Genomic DNA, 19,216 nt, shown 5'->3' on the forward strand with positions numbered 1-19,216 from the left:
GTTGTGTTACTCAGTTATGGAACGTGCCAAATACGTGTCCGTCTGTCAGAGAATGTAGAAGAAAATGCATGAATGATACGTGATTCCACTAAAATATAAGCGTTTGCGTTAACATAATAACATATGAAAAAATATATGCAAGGGCAACGTTTGCATTTTTTTGTTTTCTTTTAGTACTAAAACAATTTTTCATAGTTTAGTTTAGTACTTAATACTGTATTTAATTTCGTCATAATGCACGGTATCGTACTGTACTTGAGCATGCAGCTCTCGTAATAACCGGAGGGTGGTGTCATACATACGTGAGGATGACTCCTGCCTTATGAGGCTTTCGCTTTACATTCTCAACATCAGCATTCTCATTTGGTTCGGTCCCCCCTACAACATCGAAATGGTTTGTGCCAATATATACGCTTCAGATCCGAGTCGGCTTGTCTTCAGTTGACAACTTCACGCGCAACATGCTGCGATGGACCACTTTAGAGGATGGACACATGAAGTACGGTGTCTCATAGAATAGCTCACACATGACTAGGATTAGAAAGCACAAGACATTCACTAGACTTTAGAAGTGCTTTTTCAAAAAGTTCACTTTTCCTTCTCTCTCAGTCGAGGTGCTCGCTGCGAACGGCTCTAAAATGCTGCCCTGGAAGAAGAATAAGTTCGACCTGATCGAGGAAGACAAACAATCCAAGCAGAAGGGCTATGCGGTGAGTCTCAACTACTCGGCGCTCACCTCCTTCGCCAAGTCCTGCCCCGAGAGCGCGCTCAACCGGGTGGGCAACATGTTCAAGTCCAAGCGGAAAAAGGTCAAGATCACCAGCGACGACCCCACCTACACGGTGCTCTACCTGGGCAACGCCACCACCATCCAGTCCAAGGGGGACGGCTGCACCGACGTGGCGGTGAGCAAGATCTGGGGCAAGAGCGACATGGGAAAAAACGGCACCAAGATGCGGCTCACCATCAGCTCGCAGGGCATCCGCATGGTGCATGTGGACGACAAGGCGAGGAGGCCGGGACACTTGTACCTGCTGCACCGGATAACCTACTGCGTGGCGGACCCGAGGCTGCCCAAGGTGTTCGCGTGGATTTACCGGCACGAAATGAAGCACAAGGCGGTGATGCTGCGCTGCCACGCCGTGCTCGTGTCCAAGCCGGAGAAGGCGAAAGCGATGGCGTTGCTGCTCTACCAGACCTCAGCCACGGCTTTGGCGGAGTTCAAGCGCCTGAAGCGGAGGGACGACGCCCGGCACCAGCAGCAGCAACTTATCGGGGAGCAAACAATCCCCCTGGCGCCTCTCAGGAAGCTGCTGAACGGCCAGTGCTACTACAAGCCGCCGGTGGAGCGCAGCCGGAGCGCGCCGAAGTTGGGCTCCATCACGGAGGACTTGCTCGGGGAGGAGGAGGAGGAGAGGGCCATGCACTTTGAATGCGAGGACATTCTGGACACGGAGGAATGTGTGGCCAATGGCAAACAGGAACTCACTCAGATTATTAACGATTTGGGGGAGATGAGTATAGGCAACGACGTGCAGACACTGAAAGCTGACCTCAAAGTTACCAGACTACTATCAGGGGAGAGCACGGGGAGCGAATCGTCCATAGAGAGCAGCCATGAGCTCCACACACTGTGCAACGGCTTCGGCGAGATAAAAGTACAGTGAAATGACATGACACTAACGCCTCTGTTGTGTGTTGAGCCAACGTGTCTCCTCCAAGACACAAACCACCTGTTGACAGCATGGAGACTTTCTTAAATTTGTGCCTCTACAACAATGTGAGGAAGGGTTAGAAAAACATTCACGTGGGGATGCGTGGTTTTTAACCTGCCAAATTGCAGGACTAATTCCCGTCTCTTATTTAAGAGGATTTGCCTCAAGACTTGTTTACCCAAGTTTTCCCAGTGGTGAAAATAACATAATCTGTTGAAAATGTGATCACTACGATCCAAATATATTGTTTAGTTTTTCTTTTGTTCAGTGGTGGGGGACCTTGGTCTGCGGGCCTTTTTACGTCATGCAAAGTGCATTTCTTCCCACCTGCCATGCAACAGCATTTCCTCCACACATGCTTGTTGGTTGTATTTTTTTCAGGTTCCCCACCCTGCCTTCGTGGAGCCAACCCATTTTTTTTTTAAATATATATTTTTTTAAATGACACCCCTTTCTATTGTTTAATTTTGCACGCTTGTGAATGTGGACTTTACTCAAGTGTCACATTGACTACAATGTACACGATGTCTGTTTTTATGTTGTCTTAAACATAAATGTGATATCTTTGCTGTGCAAAAGAAGAAACATTTTATGTAAGATGTAAGTTCAGATGTTTTAAAGTATGAATATGTATTTTTTTCTAAATAATACAAAATGTGGTTTGTTCTGTGAACCTCATTAATAATAATAAAAAAAAGACGGAAGTGATAAAATGTGTCAATTCATGGGTTTTGTGTGAGAACATGTGCTCTTTGTTGCTCGTTTCCTGTTTGCGTCCACTGAAAAGTGTATTCCTACACTTTGGGTAAGTTTTTGCTTATTATCAAAAATCAGTTTTGAGAAGTTATTTTGCAAGGCCACTTCTCATTCATTGTCACCGGCCTCATTCACATCACAGGCAGTTTGACCATCAAATGGGTCTTCACTATTGGCAACAGAAGCACTGGATTGTTTTATTGTGTTATGTGCACAAACGCATGAGTCACATGGTCGTCATTGTCTGCTTTGCACAAAACAAGCACTGCCTTGAGTGGAACTTGCCCACAACTCCGAAATGACCGTTAAAAAATGTGACTTAGCAATTGTTAACATGTTTTAAATATACTATCCATTCATATTTGGCGAGCAACACAATGTTGCTCGTCCCAGTTGCCCCTCATTTGGCTCAGTGATGTCACACATCTCTATTGATGTATTGATGCATGTGGTGCGGTATGCAGTGCAGAAATGAAACAGTGCACAGTCACAGCAGAAAACATGCACAAGGAGAGAGACAATAAGAGTCAAAAGAGGAAAATATTGTCTGCATGGTGACCTTTATCTTGTAAGGACAGCCGATACAATCCTATTGGTCACGCTAGGCTAACAGAAAACAATACTCTCCCTCTCTATGGATTTAGGTAGAGAAACAAAGACCAAAAAAATGAATATTGGAGTTCAACAAAGGGATTGAAACTGCTGCCTTATCTGTAGTGCTTTTTATTTGACTTTTTTTTTTATTATTATTTTATCCGTGACTGCAATAAGATTGAAATTGCTCAACATACACTCAACAAAAATATAAAGAGTGAAACGTTACGGTATATAATCCTATTTATATACAAAATACTTAAAAGGGAGGTCCATGCAAAACTGTTCTCTACAATGTTCTCAGTCTCAGTTTAAAGACAGCATTCTGATTAATATTGTGTTTGTGGACTATGAGCTACGCATTAAAATGCATCCATCTTTATCCATCCCAGGGGGTGGACATTTTGCCACTTGCCATCGACTGGAAATGATATCACAGTTGCTCAGGGCTCAAGTAATGACCAATCACGGCTCAGCTGTTTTTGAGTTTGGCAATGTGACGTTCACCAGCTGATTCTGATTAATCAGAATGCTGTGTTTAGACTAGTGTGGGGCACATAGAACATATTATTGTAAAGAACAATTTGGGGCTGACTTCGTTTTTAATTATAGTAAGTAGTAATGTGTATTTTTTTTTTTTAAATTAATATTAAAAGTAAACTCAGATGAAACAGATCATTACAACTGTAACATGTTTTAAATTGTTTGAATAACACTTCGTTTCCCTGATTATATTACTTTTTCCAAGTCTTTAAAATTTAATTTTAAAACATTTTGGACATATTTTTTTGGAGCACACTCGTGAAATACATAATTGTCTCATTCTCTCACTGATATATGTTGAGAATGAGTTTCTCTGAGTTGCATTGAATTTAATTCCACTTCCTGTAAATCAAATTCGATTCAACATGGTGGAGTCAATTCCTATTCATCCATTGAATTGAATTGTGAATTTTGCACAGCCCTGCTGCGTAGACAAGGTGACCTCGTCATCTGCCCTGTCGTGTCTCATCTGTGGCCATGGCCTCACGCACACAAACAGAACACTCGTTGGCCGCTCCTGCCGTTAACAGCAGCTCGATGTAGTTCTAGGTGAACACATTTTTCCCTGACCTACATTTTCACAGCTGCATCTGTTACACCTCAGCGAAAATGATCAATTTTCACAAAGGCTTTGCTGAACTAAGGCCATATACGCATTGTGTGCCTATTTAAAAACGTGACAGTGTTTGCGATGACGAATGCTTTTCCAAACATCCAAAGGTGGCAATGCATGCACTATCTTACTGATAAGGAGAGTCCATCGACGTTTACTTGTTAAACAAACACCTGGGTGTTTGCTCAACTCACTTATTTGGCGTGGCAGCATGAAAGAGGCTTCCCGTCAAAAGACAGTGCTAATCAAATATGATTCACAAACTGGATCGACTCATGTTGCCATGTTTAATGTTATGACTCTTAGCAGAGTCAGAATACTTATGTGACAGGAATGACTTGACCGTCAAGAAATACAAGTTAGGAGTTTGGAGCACTGGCACTGGCGTATGTTTAAAGTAACATGTATATTTATCGCACAAAATGCAACACGCATCACTTGCACACAAAATTCCTGTTGTGTTCACACAGCAAATCCAAGAAAACATGAAGTTCACCCCCATGAAAAAAAACATTACTCAATGAAAATTTACTGCAAAGGATTTGATTTTTTTCCCCGTTGCCTTTCACCCTGGCAAGTGCCCTAGTAATATCATTTATGCAACATACTCTACCGCTGTCATGACTAGGGTCATGCAAGGGTTATGCTTACTGTCATCATGACTAGGGTCATGTTTACTGTCATGCAAGGGTCATGCAAGGGTTATGTTTGCTGAACTAAGGCCACCCAAGTGACGTCAAGTGTTTTGAACTGATGTAACCAGCATCTAGTTTCAACTGGTCTTAAGATATGTGATGTCAGAAGCTATGTGGTGTCGGGAATCTTTAATCTCCTTATCTAGTCAACTGCTACCCACACGTCTAGCTACAACCAATCAGATCGATTCACTGTCTATATAAGATGTCTGAGAAATGTGTGTTTGTGTCGGATTATTACCTCTGTTCCTCTGTGCAACTCTCGTTGTTTCTCGTCTAGTCAAGTTTGTTCCAAGCCCCTCGATGTGAATAAATAGTTAAAATCATATTTGTGTCTGGGTTTTTGGGATCCAACTCCAGAACATAATAACCGCAAACAAGCCAAGCCAAAAGAAAAAGAAGAAAAGTCTGTTCTATTTATTTGTTTTTATGTCTACAATCTACAAAAGGGTTTATTAACTAGGAAACGTCCAGGGCAAGTTTGCCCATATTTGGAAGTGGTTTCCTAGCAGCCTAAACAAGAACTAGCACGGTTGCTTTTCCTGCTTTGTTTGTCGATTGTCGGTCGCACTTTGAAATCACTCTGCCAACCCCTCGCCTATTGGATAGACTGCTGTCAAATGTAAACACATTTGGATTGTTAATTTCAAGTGTTCAATCAAAAAACAAAATGCTATTAAAAAAAAACAAATGTCAACATCTAACCATGCAGTCTGTGCTAGAAGTGAGCATGTCAAAGAACAGAATTTCTTAGTTGGAAAAGGTGCAAATCTGAGCCAAAAGATAATGACATCTAATGGCTTGCTACAAAATCTTCCTCTTTATCATTCATGAGGAGTTTCACACAGTTGAATCTAATGACACTGGCGCTGTCGCAGTGGCCTGAGTCAGAGCTGTCAAGCTAATGTGCGGGAACAGTGCCAGAGACTGCTTGTGACAAGTTCATACACACCCAGAGAACATAATTAGACGTTTCGTAGTGCCTGCACTGAAGAACTCCTGGCAAGTGCTGAGCTTGACGCTGCCATCCATGTTGACGCAGCGTGTAATTAAAACACAGACTTTAATTAAAGGCACCGCTGCTGGAGGAATTACCTCCTTATTTAGAGTGCTGACGGCAGACAGCTTTGACACAATGAAATCCAAAGGCGACACCTACTTTCAGTTTACATTCCTCTGACAGGTATCTTTCTTGATCTGACTCTTACGTGTGTGTCATTTCATTCACATTTGTCATGAATATTTGGTGTGTTGCTCTTAATGGAGCCTCAATGAATTCCTGAGAAGTGAACATCTAAAGAAAATAATGGTCCTTAAAAAGTGGGGATGCCTACACAGTCATTATATTGCGCCTTAGCAAATTAGTTGGTATGTGATTTGGCTGAGATGTGCTTGGGAAAACATTATGAAATAAGCCCAGACCCATCCTTATGGGTGGGCCATAGGGGGCCCTGGACCCCCCACCCCCCTTCAGGCACAGATCTCTAAAAAAATAGATAAATAATTCTTTTTTTAAAATAATTTTTACTTGGTTTTATCAGAGTAGCTGTTCTTATGTAGTGAAAGATTAATTTGAGTTGGTCACAAAGATATTAAAAACGTGAAGAAATAATGGTGTGATTTTGTTTGATTGATGGTTAATCTTATTGTTATGTTCTGAGGTTGGATCCCAAAAGCGCAGACACAAAATAAGAGTTTAACACTTTATTTGCATAACATCGAGGTGTGGAACTAATTTGACTTGATCAGAAACAACAAGAAGGCATTGAGGAAAAGAGGAACAGGTGGCTAGCTGGACAGAGGAAAGACAGTGAATCGATCAGATTGGCTGTGGCTAGACATGTGGGTAACAGGACTGACATGGAATTATCTGACTGGCTGTTGACCAGATAAAGAGATTAAAGATACTTGACATCACATAGCTCCTGACATCACATAGCTTAAGACTAGTTGAAACTAGAAACTAGGTTACATCAGTTCAAAACAGACACTTGACCTCACGGTCATGACCCAAACATAACCATTGCATGACCCAGTCATGACACTTATCTACAGCAGCATATCAGCCTTACTGAAAAAATAAAAAAAATGTGACGTCAATGTTACGTTACGTGCAAGAGTCCCACAAATTTTTCAAAGCGAAAGTTTTGTTTTTCTAGGGGTGGCATTGTGTCAGGTCAGTATTTTTGACACACTAAACTCAGTCAGTCAAAGTTGAAACAGAAAAGGGGCCTTCCACAAACTGTTCCCATGAAGTTGTAGGTATACCATTGCGCTATATTAAAATGTCGTCAATCTTGACTCGGTGTGGGAAATATGTGCAGGTGCAAAGGGGCTTCCACTTCCTTTCACCGTCAAACATGCACTTCTATATACGGCACATACATTTTTCTTCCGCTCTGCACATTGTATGAGTGGTTGACATCCGAGAGGATCTGACCATGTCATGATTTGACAACAGGTTGGTTACACAGACCAATATCCAGCATAGGGCTAACCTTGGGAACATACTGTGGATGTGCTCCAGTTACAATGTCAACAAGCTTATCTTGCTTAAACAGTTATATTTGCCACCTTAAACTAAAGAATATTTCATAGCAGGAATAAAACGTTGACAGAATGAGAGCAGATTTTATTTTTATTTTTTTAAAATTGAAATTCTGACTTTATTTGTGATGTCATTCCTGTATTATTATTTCTTGGTTGTCAATTGCAGGTAGGTACAGATTAAATCAGTTCAGTTTCAGACAACATGGTGCCTTTTGAGACCTAATGCTAAGTGTCACGCTCATCACTGGCTCTCCTTACAGAGTGAAATAAGTGGCGTCTGTGTCCATTGACTCACCAGGCCTTGAAACTTTATATCTCACAGTGTCCCATTCAGCGAGTGGCACACTTGTTTTCCACTTGCTGCAACACAAAGCCTTGCCCCTGGAGAGCCATAGATTTCAGCAGGGTTATTTTGGTCTTTCCGCTCACAGGGAGGAAATGGAATAATAACCTAGCATAGAGAAAAGAAAAATCACTGGGTGACCTCTTGGGCGCTGACTGTCTGGGAGCGATGTAGCCTGGGGGATCCTTTCATGAGTCTAATCAGATACCCATCAGTATGTTTTGAGCTTGTTGTGCTGTTCAGTAATGACAGCAAGCAGGGGAAGTAGGCTGTGTGTGCGTGCGCTACCTTAGGTACCAGCAAGACTGGCCTACTTTTCTCATGTCGAAATCCTCATGTGTAATTTTCCTGTTTCAAATGAAGGCAGGCAACAGATGAAATGTCAAATGAGAGCCTTGATAGTGTCTCGGAGGATGGACTATCACAGTCTTTGTGATTCCTCTAATCAAGAACATTAAGTCACTTGCTCAGGGCTATGGTAATGAGTCCAATTACAGCTCAGCTTGCAAACGTCACATGACCAAACTCAGTAAACAGGTGAGCCGTGACTGGTCGTTACTTGAGCCCTGAGCAACTGCGATGTCATTTTCGATCGACAGCACGTGGCAAAATGGCCGCCAGATGGATGAAAACGTGTGGATTCAGCTACTTAATTTATATTCCACAAATGCAACATAATTTGAACCCTTTTCCAAGTCAGCAAAAGCCTGATTGCCAGATAGCTAAACAAGAATATTCTGAGTGATTATCGTGAGGGCTGAAGTGAGTTTAGACTGATTTTTCATTCCATATCTGTTCTGAAAACAGTTAGGGACGACAATCATAAATGTTAAACTTGCTGAATATTTACACATGTAAATCCTTAAGTCTGTAGCCGATAGCGACCTGGAATAGAGGAACAACCGGTTGTTGAATGTTAGGAAAACATGTCTTATCTCAAGTCATTCACCATAGTAAAAACAAGTTAAGGTAAGATTTATACTTATACTATACTTAAATACTTCTACATATACCTAAATTTAACGAGCTGGTGGAGTTTAAAAAGGTCAAATTTATGTTTAAAATAAATAATAATATGCTCCCTTGCTGTGTCCAGAAGCTCTTCCAACACAGAGCTAGCAATTATGAGTTGAGAGGAACATCGATGTTCAGGAAAATAAAAACCAGAACAAATTTGAAACAGAGATGTATGTCAACTTTCAATACATGTATAAACTAAACTAAATTAAACTAAACTAAACTAAACTAAACTAAACTAAACTAAACTAAACTAAACTAAACTAAACTATTTCTCTTATTTCTTCTTTGTATTTCCCCACAGTGTCATGTTGCACCATGCTGCCTCTCATAGGTCAGTCTTGGTATGACTGTGTTGGCCATCTTAAATGTAGGAAACACAAACAAGACAGTTTTTCCTGGTCATGTTTGAACTCACATTAAAAGAAAAATTTGTTCTATGAAAATTTTGTTCAGTGTGTACCCAGATTACCTTGCAGACAAAGGTCCACACTGCTATAAAACATGACGTATTTACGCAGTGCTGGCATGGTTACATAAACGACTATCACTGCAACACACGCCTCATACTGCACTTTATGCTTGTTGTCTAATGTCTTCTGGGCCGCAAGTTTTATTCATCAATAAGCGTACCATCTGAGCTCACTGACACACTATAGACAATAGAGGCAGTGATTACATTGGCATGGGTAATCAATTATATTTTTTTTCCATGGGCTGACTAAGCTGTACACCAGAGACAAGCTGTCACTGATGGATGGGTGCCATCGAGGGCACTGCATACAGGCCGACTGCTATCGACTCAATGTGGCTGTGAGAAGGGATCAGCCTCTCTGTTTCTGCTGAATGGATATTTGATTCAAGGCATTCGGCCCATTCTGCATCCCATTACGAGTCCAGATCAACACTCGTCGATACTTGTCGTGACTGGGTGCAGTCACCCTAGTAATTGTCCAAAAACACATTTTTTACTACCTATTTACCACAAACACTGTTCAAGCAAGACTGAAACTCACTAGTCATTTTTTTGGTGAAAAGCACATACCTACAAATCTATTTCAATTTATTTTGTGTACAAATATATATATAAAAACTAAACAAAAAACATTTACAATTTGGAGATGCATGCTTGTCATGGTGAAGTAGACATGAATTATCCTGTCACAAGTGTCACTTCTCCTCACACACTGAACAAAGTCAGAATCCGGGCAACAATGAAAGAGAAAACTCGCCGTTTGTACTTCTGGTCTAAAATGTATCGTTTGCTACAACCAGTCCTGTTCTAACACACCTGGTAAATGTTCCCAGAGAGGAGAAAAGCATATTCTAGCTGTTTTGCAGTTATGTAACAAAGGGAGCTGGACGGTCTTGATACCATCTTCCTTCCCCAAACCACAAGAACAACAGGACTGAACCTTCGGTGTAGTCACATGAAAGGGAGCAAAGAACGATATTTGTTGGAAGCAGTTCAGTGCCAAAAATGTGTCCCCCTCCAAGGGGGAATGCAATAAAAGGTCTTTTGATTGCGGAGATCTTTGCGATGTTTCTACTCTATAAAAGAGAAACAGGACGAAAAGTGTAAGCATGGAAAGTTGCCTCAGGTAAATTCAAGTCTGTAGATAGTGTTTATAATTGTGCTTGAATATCCCCATTTGAACTTTTCAATAATGTCATTGGGACAATCACAGCACAGAAATGTGCCAAGCCACACTAGTTGGGAATCACTGTTGTAGATGATACTTTAAAGAGCTACAACCTCAAATATGTGGAAAATAAAAGTTAATATTAGATTTAACAAGTGTAATATATTTAATCTATTTACAGTAATAACTTATTCTTACATTTTATAAAATATTTATACGTACATCACAAAATAAATTATTTAAACTGTAACATTTGATACACGCTAGTAACAAATTAATATATAACAATGACAACAATGTAATTAGTTTAAAACATAATTTCATTAAATTATTGGTATTTTTTTTATATATATTTTTTATATGTCTTACCTGGTTGAAAAATTAAACTATAGGCATTGCTGTGAATATGAATAAATCTACACGTGCATGTTTATTTCTGACAATTATTTATTGACATAGATGAGGTACACCCTGGACCGGTTGCCAGCCATCATTTATTTAAATTTATTTATTTTTCTATAAACTACTATATATATATATATATATATATATATATATATATATATATATATATATATATATAGATAGATTTTATATATATAGATTTTTTTTAAGTCACACAGGAACAAAAACACCTATAATTAATTAATATTACATTCTTGGAAGAAATTTAAGTAAACTAAAATACTTTTTAATTAAATTATTGCCATTAATTATTTTTAGCAGTAGCCACAGCAGTAATAGTAGTAGTAGTAGTAGTAGTAGTAGGACAAACAAACAAACAAACAAATCTTTAATCTAATATTTTTTTTTAACTTGCTGCAAAGGTTTTCATCCGGCTGCTTCTGGCTCATTGAATCTAGGAGGTGGCACGAAAGTTGAAAACCTGGGCCAAGTCTGTGTTCCGTACTTCTTTTCAAACTCCCAATTGACATCATCTGCATGTGTGACTGGCTGCAGAAGGTTTAGCCAGATGGCCGCTCAGCTCTGTGAAGCCTCTGAAAGCCTCTTAAGACGAAGGCCATGCAAGCGCCCGGAGACAACGGAGCAACCGTGCCGCCCGACTGTAATCCCCCTGCAATAGGTCGCAACCGCCGCCGAATTATCATGTCATGGGCTCCCAGGAGCCAAACGCCGTCCAGGAAATGCTCACCGACCGTGCCTGTTGCTATGCCCGCCTCTCTCACCTGGAGCTGAGCCAGCTTGTACTGATACAATGCGAGACTTCTGCTTGTGATCACAAAGGGCAAATCCCAAACTTTAGACTGTATGTAACACATCATTTTGCATTTTGTTGGTTTATTGAGGAAGTTAAAAAAAAATAATCTATTCATGTCTAATGCACACACGTACATTTGTGGAATATGAATTAAGCAACAAAGTCCACCTTTAAAAAAAAATCGATTTCAGGGGGCGGCCATTTTTCCACTTGTCGACTGAAAATGACATCACAGTCGCTCAGGCTAATGTAACGACCAATCACGGCTCACCTATTTAAGTTTGGTCATGTGATGCTCGCAAGTTGAGTCGTGATTGGTTTCCAGTGTAACCCGCACTGGATTGGCCTGTTGAAATATTTTTTTTCACATGAAACTAGCCCATGGTGCAAAAAAAGGTTGAGTACTGCTAATCCAAATAATTGACTCAAGCGTGTTTATCTGTTTCTTTTTCTTTCACTATTGTTTTGTTTTTGATAAACTGCCTCACAAGCGTGATGATTATAACTCCAGCCAGAAATAGCAACATGTGGTTTTATTATAATTATTTTTTACTTCTTTTTTTTCCCTTTCATTCATTGTTCATTATATGCATTTCATGTGTATTAATTTATCTATATAGTTGTATTTATATCTTATTTATATGTCATTTTTGCTTGAAAGTTTACGTAGCCTTGAGTTAGGCAAACTTATTAGTGCCACTGTATATGTATTAAACGTGGCTTAATGAAACAAAAAAAACATATGTATTGTCACCAAAATTCACAATCACATCTCAACTCATGTCAACTTCAACTTCTAAAAATGTCAAAACAATTGCCACAGCAATTTGGATTTTACGGGCCTTTTTCCCACCATACAGTGCGCTCATAAGTTGACCTACTAGCGTGTGTAAACGTTCAAGCACAACTGTAAATATTTATGTTTTATTTTACTCATTTTTTTTCAAGCAACACGGGATTATGTCTGACTGTTCGGTACTCATTGAGCAATAATGTAAATTTATGATTTATGATGTTATAAACACAAAAATGACACCTGAGGATTTCAGCATGAAATCTGGTAACTAAGGCAGTCTCGTTAGCATCTTGAAGCAACATCTAATTTCATCTTGGACTACCTTCACAAGGTCTGTTGCCATTGATTCGTCTGATAATTACCCTTCAATTATTCTTCACTGCTGGGAGTCAAGGAGACAAACAAAGAAGGTGTCATGTACGTTGACAACCACAAAGATTACCGGTAATTATATGCATACAGAACAGAACACCAACCGAATTAAACCTAATTTCAATTACAAGTTGTGTACTATATTATTAATCATACTGTAGCTGGAAGTTTAATTGATTTCACCATACACAATTGATCCCCATTGAAATTTATTCTGGACCTTGCCTTCCCTTGGAGCAAAACATTTTATGCACTCTACAGTTCAACAATTCCACTTAGAGTGGATTGAATCACATTTGAATGCAGCAAACGTACAATTTGCAGACCAGACAACATTATGAGGGGAAATGTGCCTGAAATGTTGCATCAAAAAAAGTTTCAACCTTGAAAATTAGGGGCACATTCAACAAGAGCACTTAAGAGAGAAGAAAAACATGAAGTTAAAAAAAATCAACCCAGATTTAAAGCAGAAAGCCACATGCAAATGAGACATGGTTCATATGTCTCCCTGTTACCATGATGACCAAGGCTGAAAGCTATTTTAAACATCATATTTTTAATTTTCAAAAGAAAAAGCCAGTGTGAAAAACCCAGCATAATGACTAAAAGAATTGATTGTTTTTTCACTGGGTGAGCAGACACGTCGCCAAACACAACTACCGAAATGTCACACTTAAATATAGTTTTGAGGTATTGATATTGGAAAAAAAAAAAAAAAAAAAAAGATACAAAAAGATGCCTGTACAGTTAATGCATGTTTCATGTTGTCTGACATGGTAGGAAAAAAAAAATCCCGACTGTTGCGTCCTCACACTTATGGCCATGTGTGTGCAAATATGCGATAACAAACATGCCAATGGCATTCTTGTCGCGGCCTTTGACCTTCCGTTGACATTCCTTACTTGTTTTTGCGTCTCTTCCTAACGGATGAATCATAATTACCTCAGAGCAACTTCTTGTTCAAGTGATTTATAAATACACAAACTCCACTGAGAACAAGCCAGTGTTGTAGGCAGGTTAAAACAAATAATGGCAAATTCTTTTTGTATTGTTTGATGCAGGTTCCTTGTATTGTGGTACTGATTGTGTCATCACTGTGGATAAACTGGCTTCATTCTCTGCTTGTATGTTAGGAAAAAGTAAAGACAAAAATAGTAGTTGACTAAAAGTATAATTTATTTGATATAAAAGGTCACATAAACTCTCATTAATATGTACTATGTGTATTATAAAACACTAATCAGTCACAGCAACTAACTCACGTATTTGATGACCATTTTGTAGCATATTTCCATAAATCTTCATATCATTACCGACTAATTTCCCCCTCCTCATTTATTCTCTTTATCTCCTGGCTGTTATGTCTGTGTGCTGAACTTTTCATCCTAGTCACAACAACAACACAGCAAGCATGCGCATGTGTGTTTGTGCGAGTCCAAGTTTCCACACAGGATGACAAAGGCAAAGTGGTAGTTGTGCAGGTTCAGAGGACGGCCTTCGTCATTTCCTTCCCGTTTCCTTGATTTTATTCTCCGGTCTCCTGCTGCAAACTGCCCCCTCTTCCCTCCACCTGGAGTCACACATAAACCCTCCAACACCGAATAATGAGCAGTGTATAAAACTAAACACACAGACGTTTAAACCAGAAAGATTGAATGAATAACTACCAATTATCGCCCACCGATTTAAATCTTTTAATCATCTTCCGTGGTTCAGTAACGTTTCATATCTGGGGCAGGTGTGTGACATGAATAACCTCCCATGTGCACTTGTGGATTGTGCATGGCACAACAATGCAGCCTTTCAGGTGCAGCAAGCTATGATAAGGTATTGGGGCAAATATTTTTTTGGGGGGAGGGGTCTAGGGTTTTGCTCTAATACTGTAACATTATGTCCTGGACATACACTTCTCACAAAAAAAATAAATACAGACAATCAGATTTCCAGTGAAATTTTAGGGTGAACCTACAATGTACTACTGTATAGGTGAACCTAATTTGGCCATCCCTTAATTTGTTCAACTGTTCAGTGTGGTATGGTTCTGTGATAGTATAAGGCAAAAAAGCAAAAGAAATACAAAAATAATGTTTAATCAATCAATCAATCAATCAATCAATCAATCTTTATATTGCACCATACATACATTAAAATGCAGCTCAAGGTGCTAAACAATTCAAAAATCCATAAGACAATTAACAATTAACCCCCCCCCCCCAAGACCCCAACATCACTGACACTCCCCCACCCCTCCATCCACACACACATACAATAAAAAATAAAATAAAAAATAAAATAAAATAAAATAAAACATGGCGGGGCACAGAGAAACCATATGTGGAAAGGCACCCAGGAAACACTGGAGCTAAAAAGACGAAATAAAAACAAACACTAAAAGAAAAAGGAATAAAAGGCCAAAAAACAAGCTAATGTCATTAGAGACCTACTTTTGACATAGGGTTGGTAAATTTTGACTTACTCAAGTTTATGTCAGGTCAATAAAGAGATGGTGGGTTATCATGTGAGAAATGGAATTGCCAGCCACATCATGTACAAGGTGTTGCCTATCAAACGTGGGAACACAGAGGAATTGCGGTGCACTGGCCTGAATGCAAAAGATCAACACGAGGCTCTATAATCCTTTCATTTATGAAAATGAAATTGACAGATACTATTGTTTGCTCCAATAAGCAAAATACACTGACTTAGCGTGGCAGGAATGTTCCCAGTCAGGATACATTAGATTAAATGGGACTGTACTTTGTGCGAGAGTGTGTGAGCGTAAGCATGTTTTGAATACTGGGTGTGAACATTGAGAATCTTAACACTTTGGTTTCAACAACATAATCTGGCACGACCAAATTTATAGACATTAAAATCTTTGAAACTTTTGAAATGAATAAAACAGTAAATAAGGTAAATACACATGACACAACAGACATGTTTAGGAAGTACCTTAACATAATAAGATAGTAGTCACAACTTAAAGAAAACCCTGCTGTGTTACAAGCCGCACTTCATAAGAAATATAAGAGGCTTTAAAATGAAACCAATTACTCCAAAGTGCTTTTTTTTTTTTTTTTTAATCTGCCCCATATTTAATCCAAGGAGTGCAGAGCTAATAGGATTAACGCTGTCATTTCATTTCAGCTAAATTGGGCAAAATATATGAAGGCACAATCAGAAGGTAAAGCACCACATACGCAACATATGGGGCCCAAAATCCATCCATCCATGTTCTATACAATTTATCCTGTTCAGGATCGTGGGAAACTGGAGCCTGTTGCAGCTGACTTGGAACTATTCACGTTAGTTGGTGTGATTCTTCAAAATGCAATAATAGTTGTGTGCATGTTCTCACTTACTTATTGTGTCATATTTTGTGGCACCCTAAATTAAGATGGTGTTGTATTTAGTGAGAATGCTGTTTGTTTTTATACAAGACAAGGTCACTGCAAACTGCCGATTTTAAGATCAAAGTTGTGCATTACAATCCAATGTTTGTCATAAAAGTTTCTTATCAAGCAGGGAATTAAATGTTGCAATAAGAATCTCGATTTGTTCAATTTGAAAGTGGTGGAGGCTAAGAAACGGGCACACTGCTGACACATCAATAGATGGTATCAAAGTTTATAATAAAACACTTTTTTTTTTTTGCTTTCAGTAACACAAATACACATATGAGTACTGGGTTGCTACTGTGTGTCACAGCATGGCATTTGAAGTGCGTGTGCTTTTGTAACACGTTAATAGCTTGCCCGTCATTGATAGAATGTGGGCTCATTAGCATTGGTTTTATTGTGCTTCGATCACCGCAAGTGAAAGCCTTTGTTCGCCGCAGAGTTTCACAATGGGTGGGAGTCGCCATCTGTACCTGACATTCGGGTTAGGTCGGGAATAATATTCTTAATAATCCGTCTTGTATTTCTTGATGTATTCGCTTTACTTCCAGTTTAGCACAGAGTGCATTACAGTCTTCGTGCCTTTATTCTTCTTCTAAGTCATGTACGTCATAGCATACCGACGCAATGCCCTCCAGTGTTCAGACTGAGGCATCACAAATGTTACTATTTTAAAATTGGAAATAAAAATGTGAAAATCTGGGCCAGTTATTTCCTTTACTTGCACAGCAGGTCACAATAATTCATGAACATTTTCGGTTTACCAAACAAAACAGGAGGGCTAAAAGTCTAACAAACTCTGTGCTCTTCCGATGTTAATAAATGAAAACAACCACAGATGTTTGGCACACCATCACAAGGCGTGTGCGGAACTCTCTGGAGATCCAACCTGCTGATAGTGTGACTTTGATTTGACGTCGAAGAAATGTTCAGTGACGGTCCAAAGTAGCCGTCAAGCGCCATAAGCACAACCTTCGCTCCCATGGATAAGCCAGACAAAGTAGGATGACAATTAATCAAGCTAGAAACTGCACAAGGTACAAGTAGGCCAGAAAAGAGTGAGTACGTCAAGTGCTGTCTGTTTTAGAGCAATTAAATGTGGTGTGTCAATGGGCTTGCCAACAAAAACACCTAATATCAGCAGGGTGGAGCCAGTTTCTGTTCAGCTACAAGAACTATGTGAGAATTGATCCTGTTTGGTAAGTTTCTAGAAAACAATTCACACTTTCAATAGACTCATGAAAGATGTGCATGACATCACTCTCGGATGACAACTGTTGTATACAGCAGATATGCCAGACCCCTGTGTATCAATGCTATACATTAGCTCGTCTATTGTGTATTAGCATTAAGCTAGCGGAAGCAAAGTTGCCTGGTTGTTTGAAATTTCTTTGTTATACGTTTTAAATCCTCTTAAAAAAAAAAAGTTCACTATTTGCTAGTGCTGTCAAAGTTAAAGTGTTAACACATTGATTAATCACAAATAGATTATCACATTAATCATGTATTAACACAGATTAATCACACTATTAATTTTGACCGCAGATGATCCTTTAGCGTGATGGCAGATGGTGACATTAAATGTAGCGCAGGTTGTGTTTGAGCAATAAAAATAACTACGTAAATGAAAGTAAAGAATTTAATAAATGTCTGCGCATGACATTCATGTTCAAAATGATGGTGTCTTTTTTTTTCATTTTAAATTATGCAAGTAGAACTGATTAGAAAAAGAGCTCAATTAGTCAAGTATCCCTTTAAATGTCGAAAAGAACACAACAGGTGCTCTACAAATTTGACGGGCAAAAAAAAAAAATGCTGATTAAAAAGCCTTTTTTAAGCAAGTGATTAATCGTGATTAATCAAAATTCTAATCTGATTAAAAAATAATCGTTTGACAGCTCTATTTGCCAAACTGCTGCTTGTTGTGAAGTCAGTAATGTTCACTGCCCCTACAACACACGTATCTAAAATATTTGCTCACAAGTCAAAGACAAAAATTTAAAATAATAAATGACTGCTCATATCTTAAAAAAAACAAAAAACAAAACATAAATTGGGTCACTCATATCTGAAAGCAACACTGTCTATTGAGATGTCTGTTATTAAGGCAGCATTAATGTTACAGTAGCACACTTTGTTTTGGGACAGTACAGTGGGAAATGTGGCGGCCACGTCTGCCTCACAGTTCTCGGGTTCAAATCTCTGGTCGTCTGGTCCAGTATGTAGTTTGCACATTTTCCCCATGCTTATGTGTTTTCTCATCCTGCCGACTTGGGCCCTCTGGCACAATATCTGAAGCCAACAGCCTCAAACCTGGGTGTCAAGATGGACAGTGACTTTAAACTGGACCGGCAAATTGCCACTGTTGTCAAATCCAGCTTTTTTCATCTTCGACAGCTGGCTAAGGTAAAAAATCTCCTATCTCAGAAATGGTAATCCATGCCTTTGTTACATCTCGGCTGGATTATTGTAATGCACTTTATTTTGGGATCAGCCAGTCCTCCCTGCAGCGTCTCCAGCTTGTCCAAAATGCTGCTGCTCGTCTCCTTACTGGTGCCGGGAAGAGGGAACACATAAACCCTATCCTGGCCTCTCTTCACCTGCTGCCCGTGAAATTTAGAATCCATTTGAAGATTCTTCTATTTGTTTTCAAATCTCTCAATGGTCTTGCCCCACTTTATCTCGCCGAGCTCTTGCACCCCTACACACCTGCCCGGTGCCTCAGGTCAGCAGACCAGACTCAATTGGAGGTACCGAGGACTAAGCGGAGGCTTAGAGGAGATCGAGTCTTTGCTGTTGCCGGTCCCTCCTTTTGGAACGACCTTCCACTAAATATTAGGCAGTCCCCCTCGTTAACCTCTTTTAAAAGACGTCTTAAAACACATCTGTATTCTTTGGCTTTTGGCGCACCATGAGACTTGTTCTTGGTGTTTTGTGGTGTGTATGAGTTTGATGTTTAGTC

The 19,216-nt window shown here is 39.4% G+C and overlaps 2 protein-coding genes across 2 annotated transcripts in view; one reads left to right on the forward strand and one right to left on the reverse strand.

The window, feature by feature from the left end:
* Positions 1-19,216, reverse strand: part of lsg1 (large 60S subunit nuclear export GTPase 1) — a 43,784-nt gene that overhangs the window by 5,757 nt on the left and 18,811 nt on the right. The gene's annotated exons all lie outside the window — the stretch shown is intronic.
* Positions 354-2,422, forward strand: fam43a (family with sequence similarity 43 member A). Its single transcript, XM_077534571.1, has 2 exons — positions 354-499; positions 610-2,422. Exon 2 carries the CDS (start codon positions 639-641, stop codon positions 1,665-1,667), a length of 1,029 nt encoding a protein of 342 aa, XP_077390697.1. The 5' UTR covers positions 354-499; positions 610-638; the 3' UTR covers positions 1,668-2,422.

This window comes from Festucalex cinctus, chromosome 10, assembly GCF_051991245.1.
Source record: "Festucalex cinctus isolate MCC-2025b chromosome 10, RoL_Fcin_1.0, whole genome shotgun sequence".
NCBI classification, from domain to species: Eukaryota; Metazoa; Chordata; class Actinopteri; order Syngnathiformes; family Syngnathidae; genus Festucalex; species Festucalex cinctus.

Coding starts and splice junctions, on each gene's coding strand:
- fam43a (XM_077534571.1), top strand. CDS start 639: ATGCTGCCCTGGAAGAAGAATAAGTTCGACCTGATCGAGGAAGACAAA.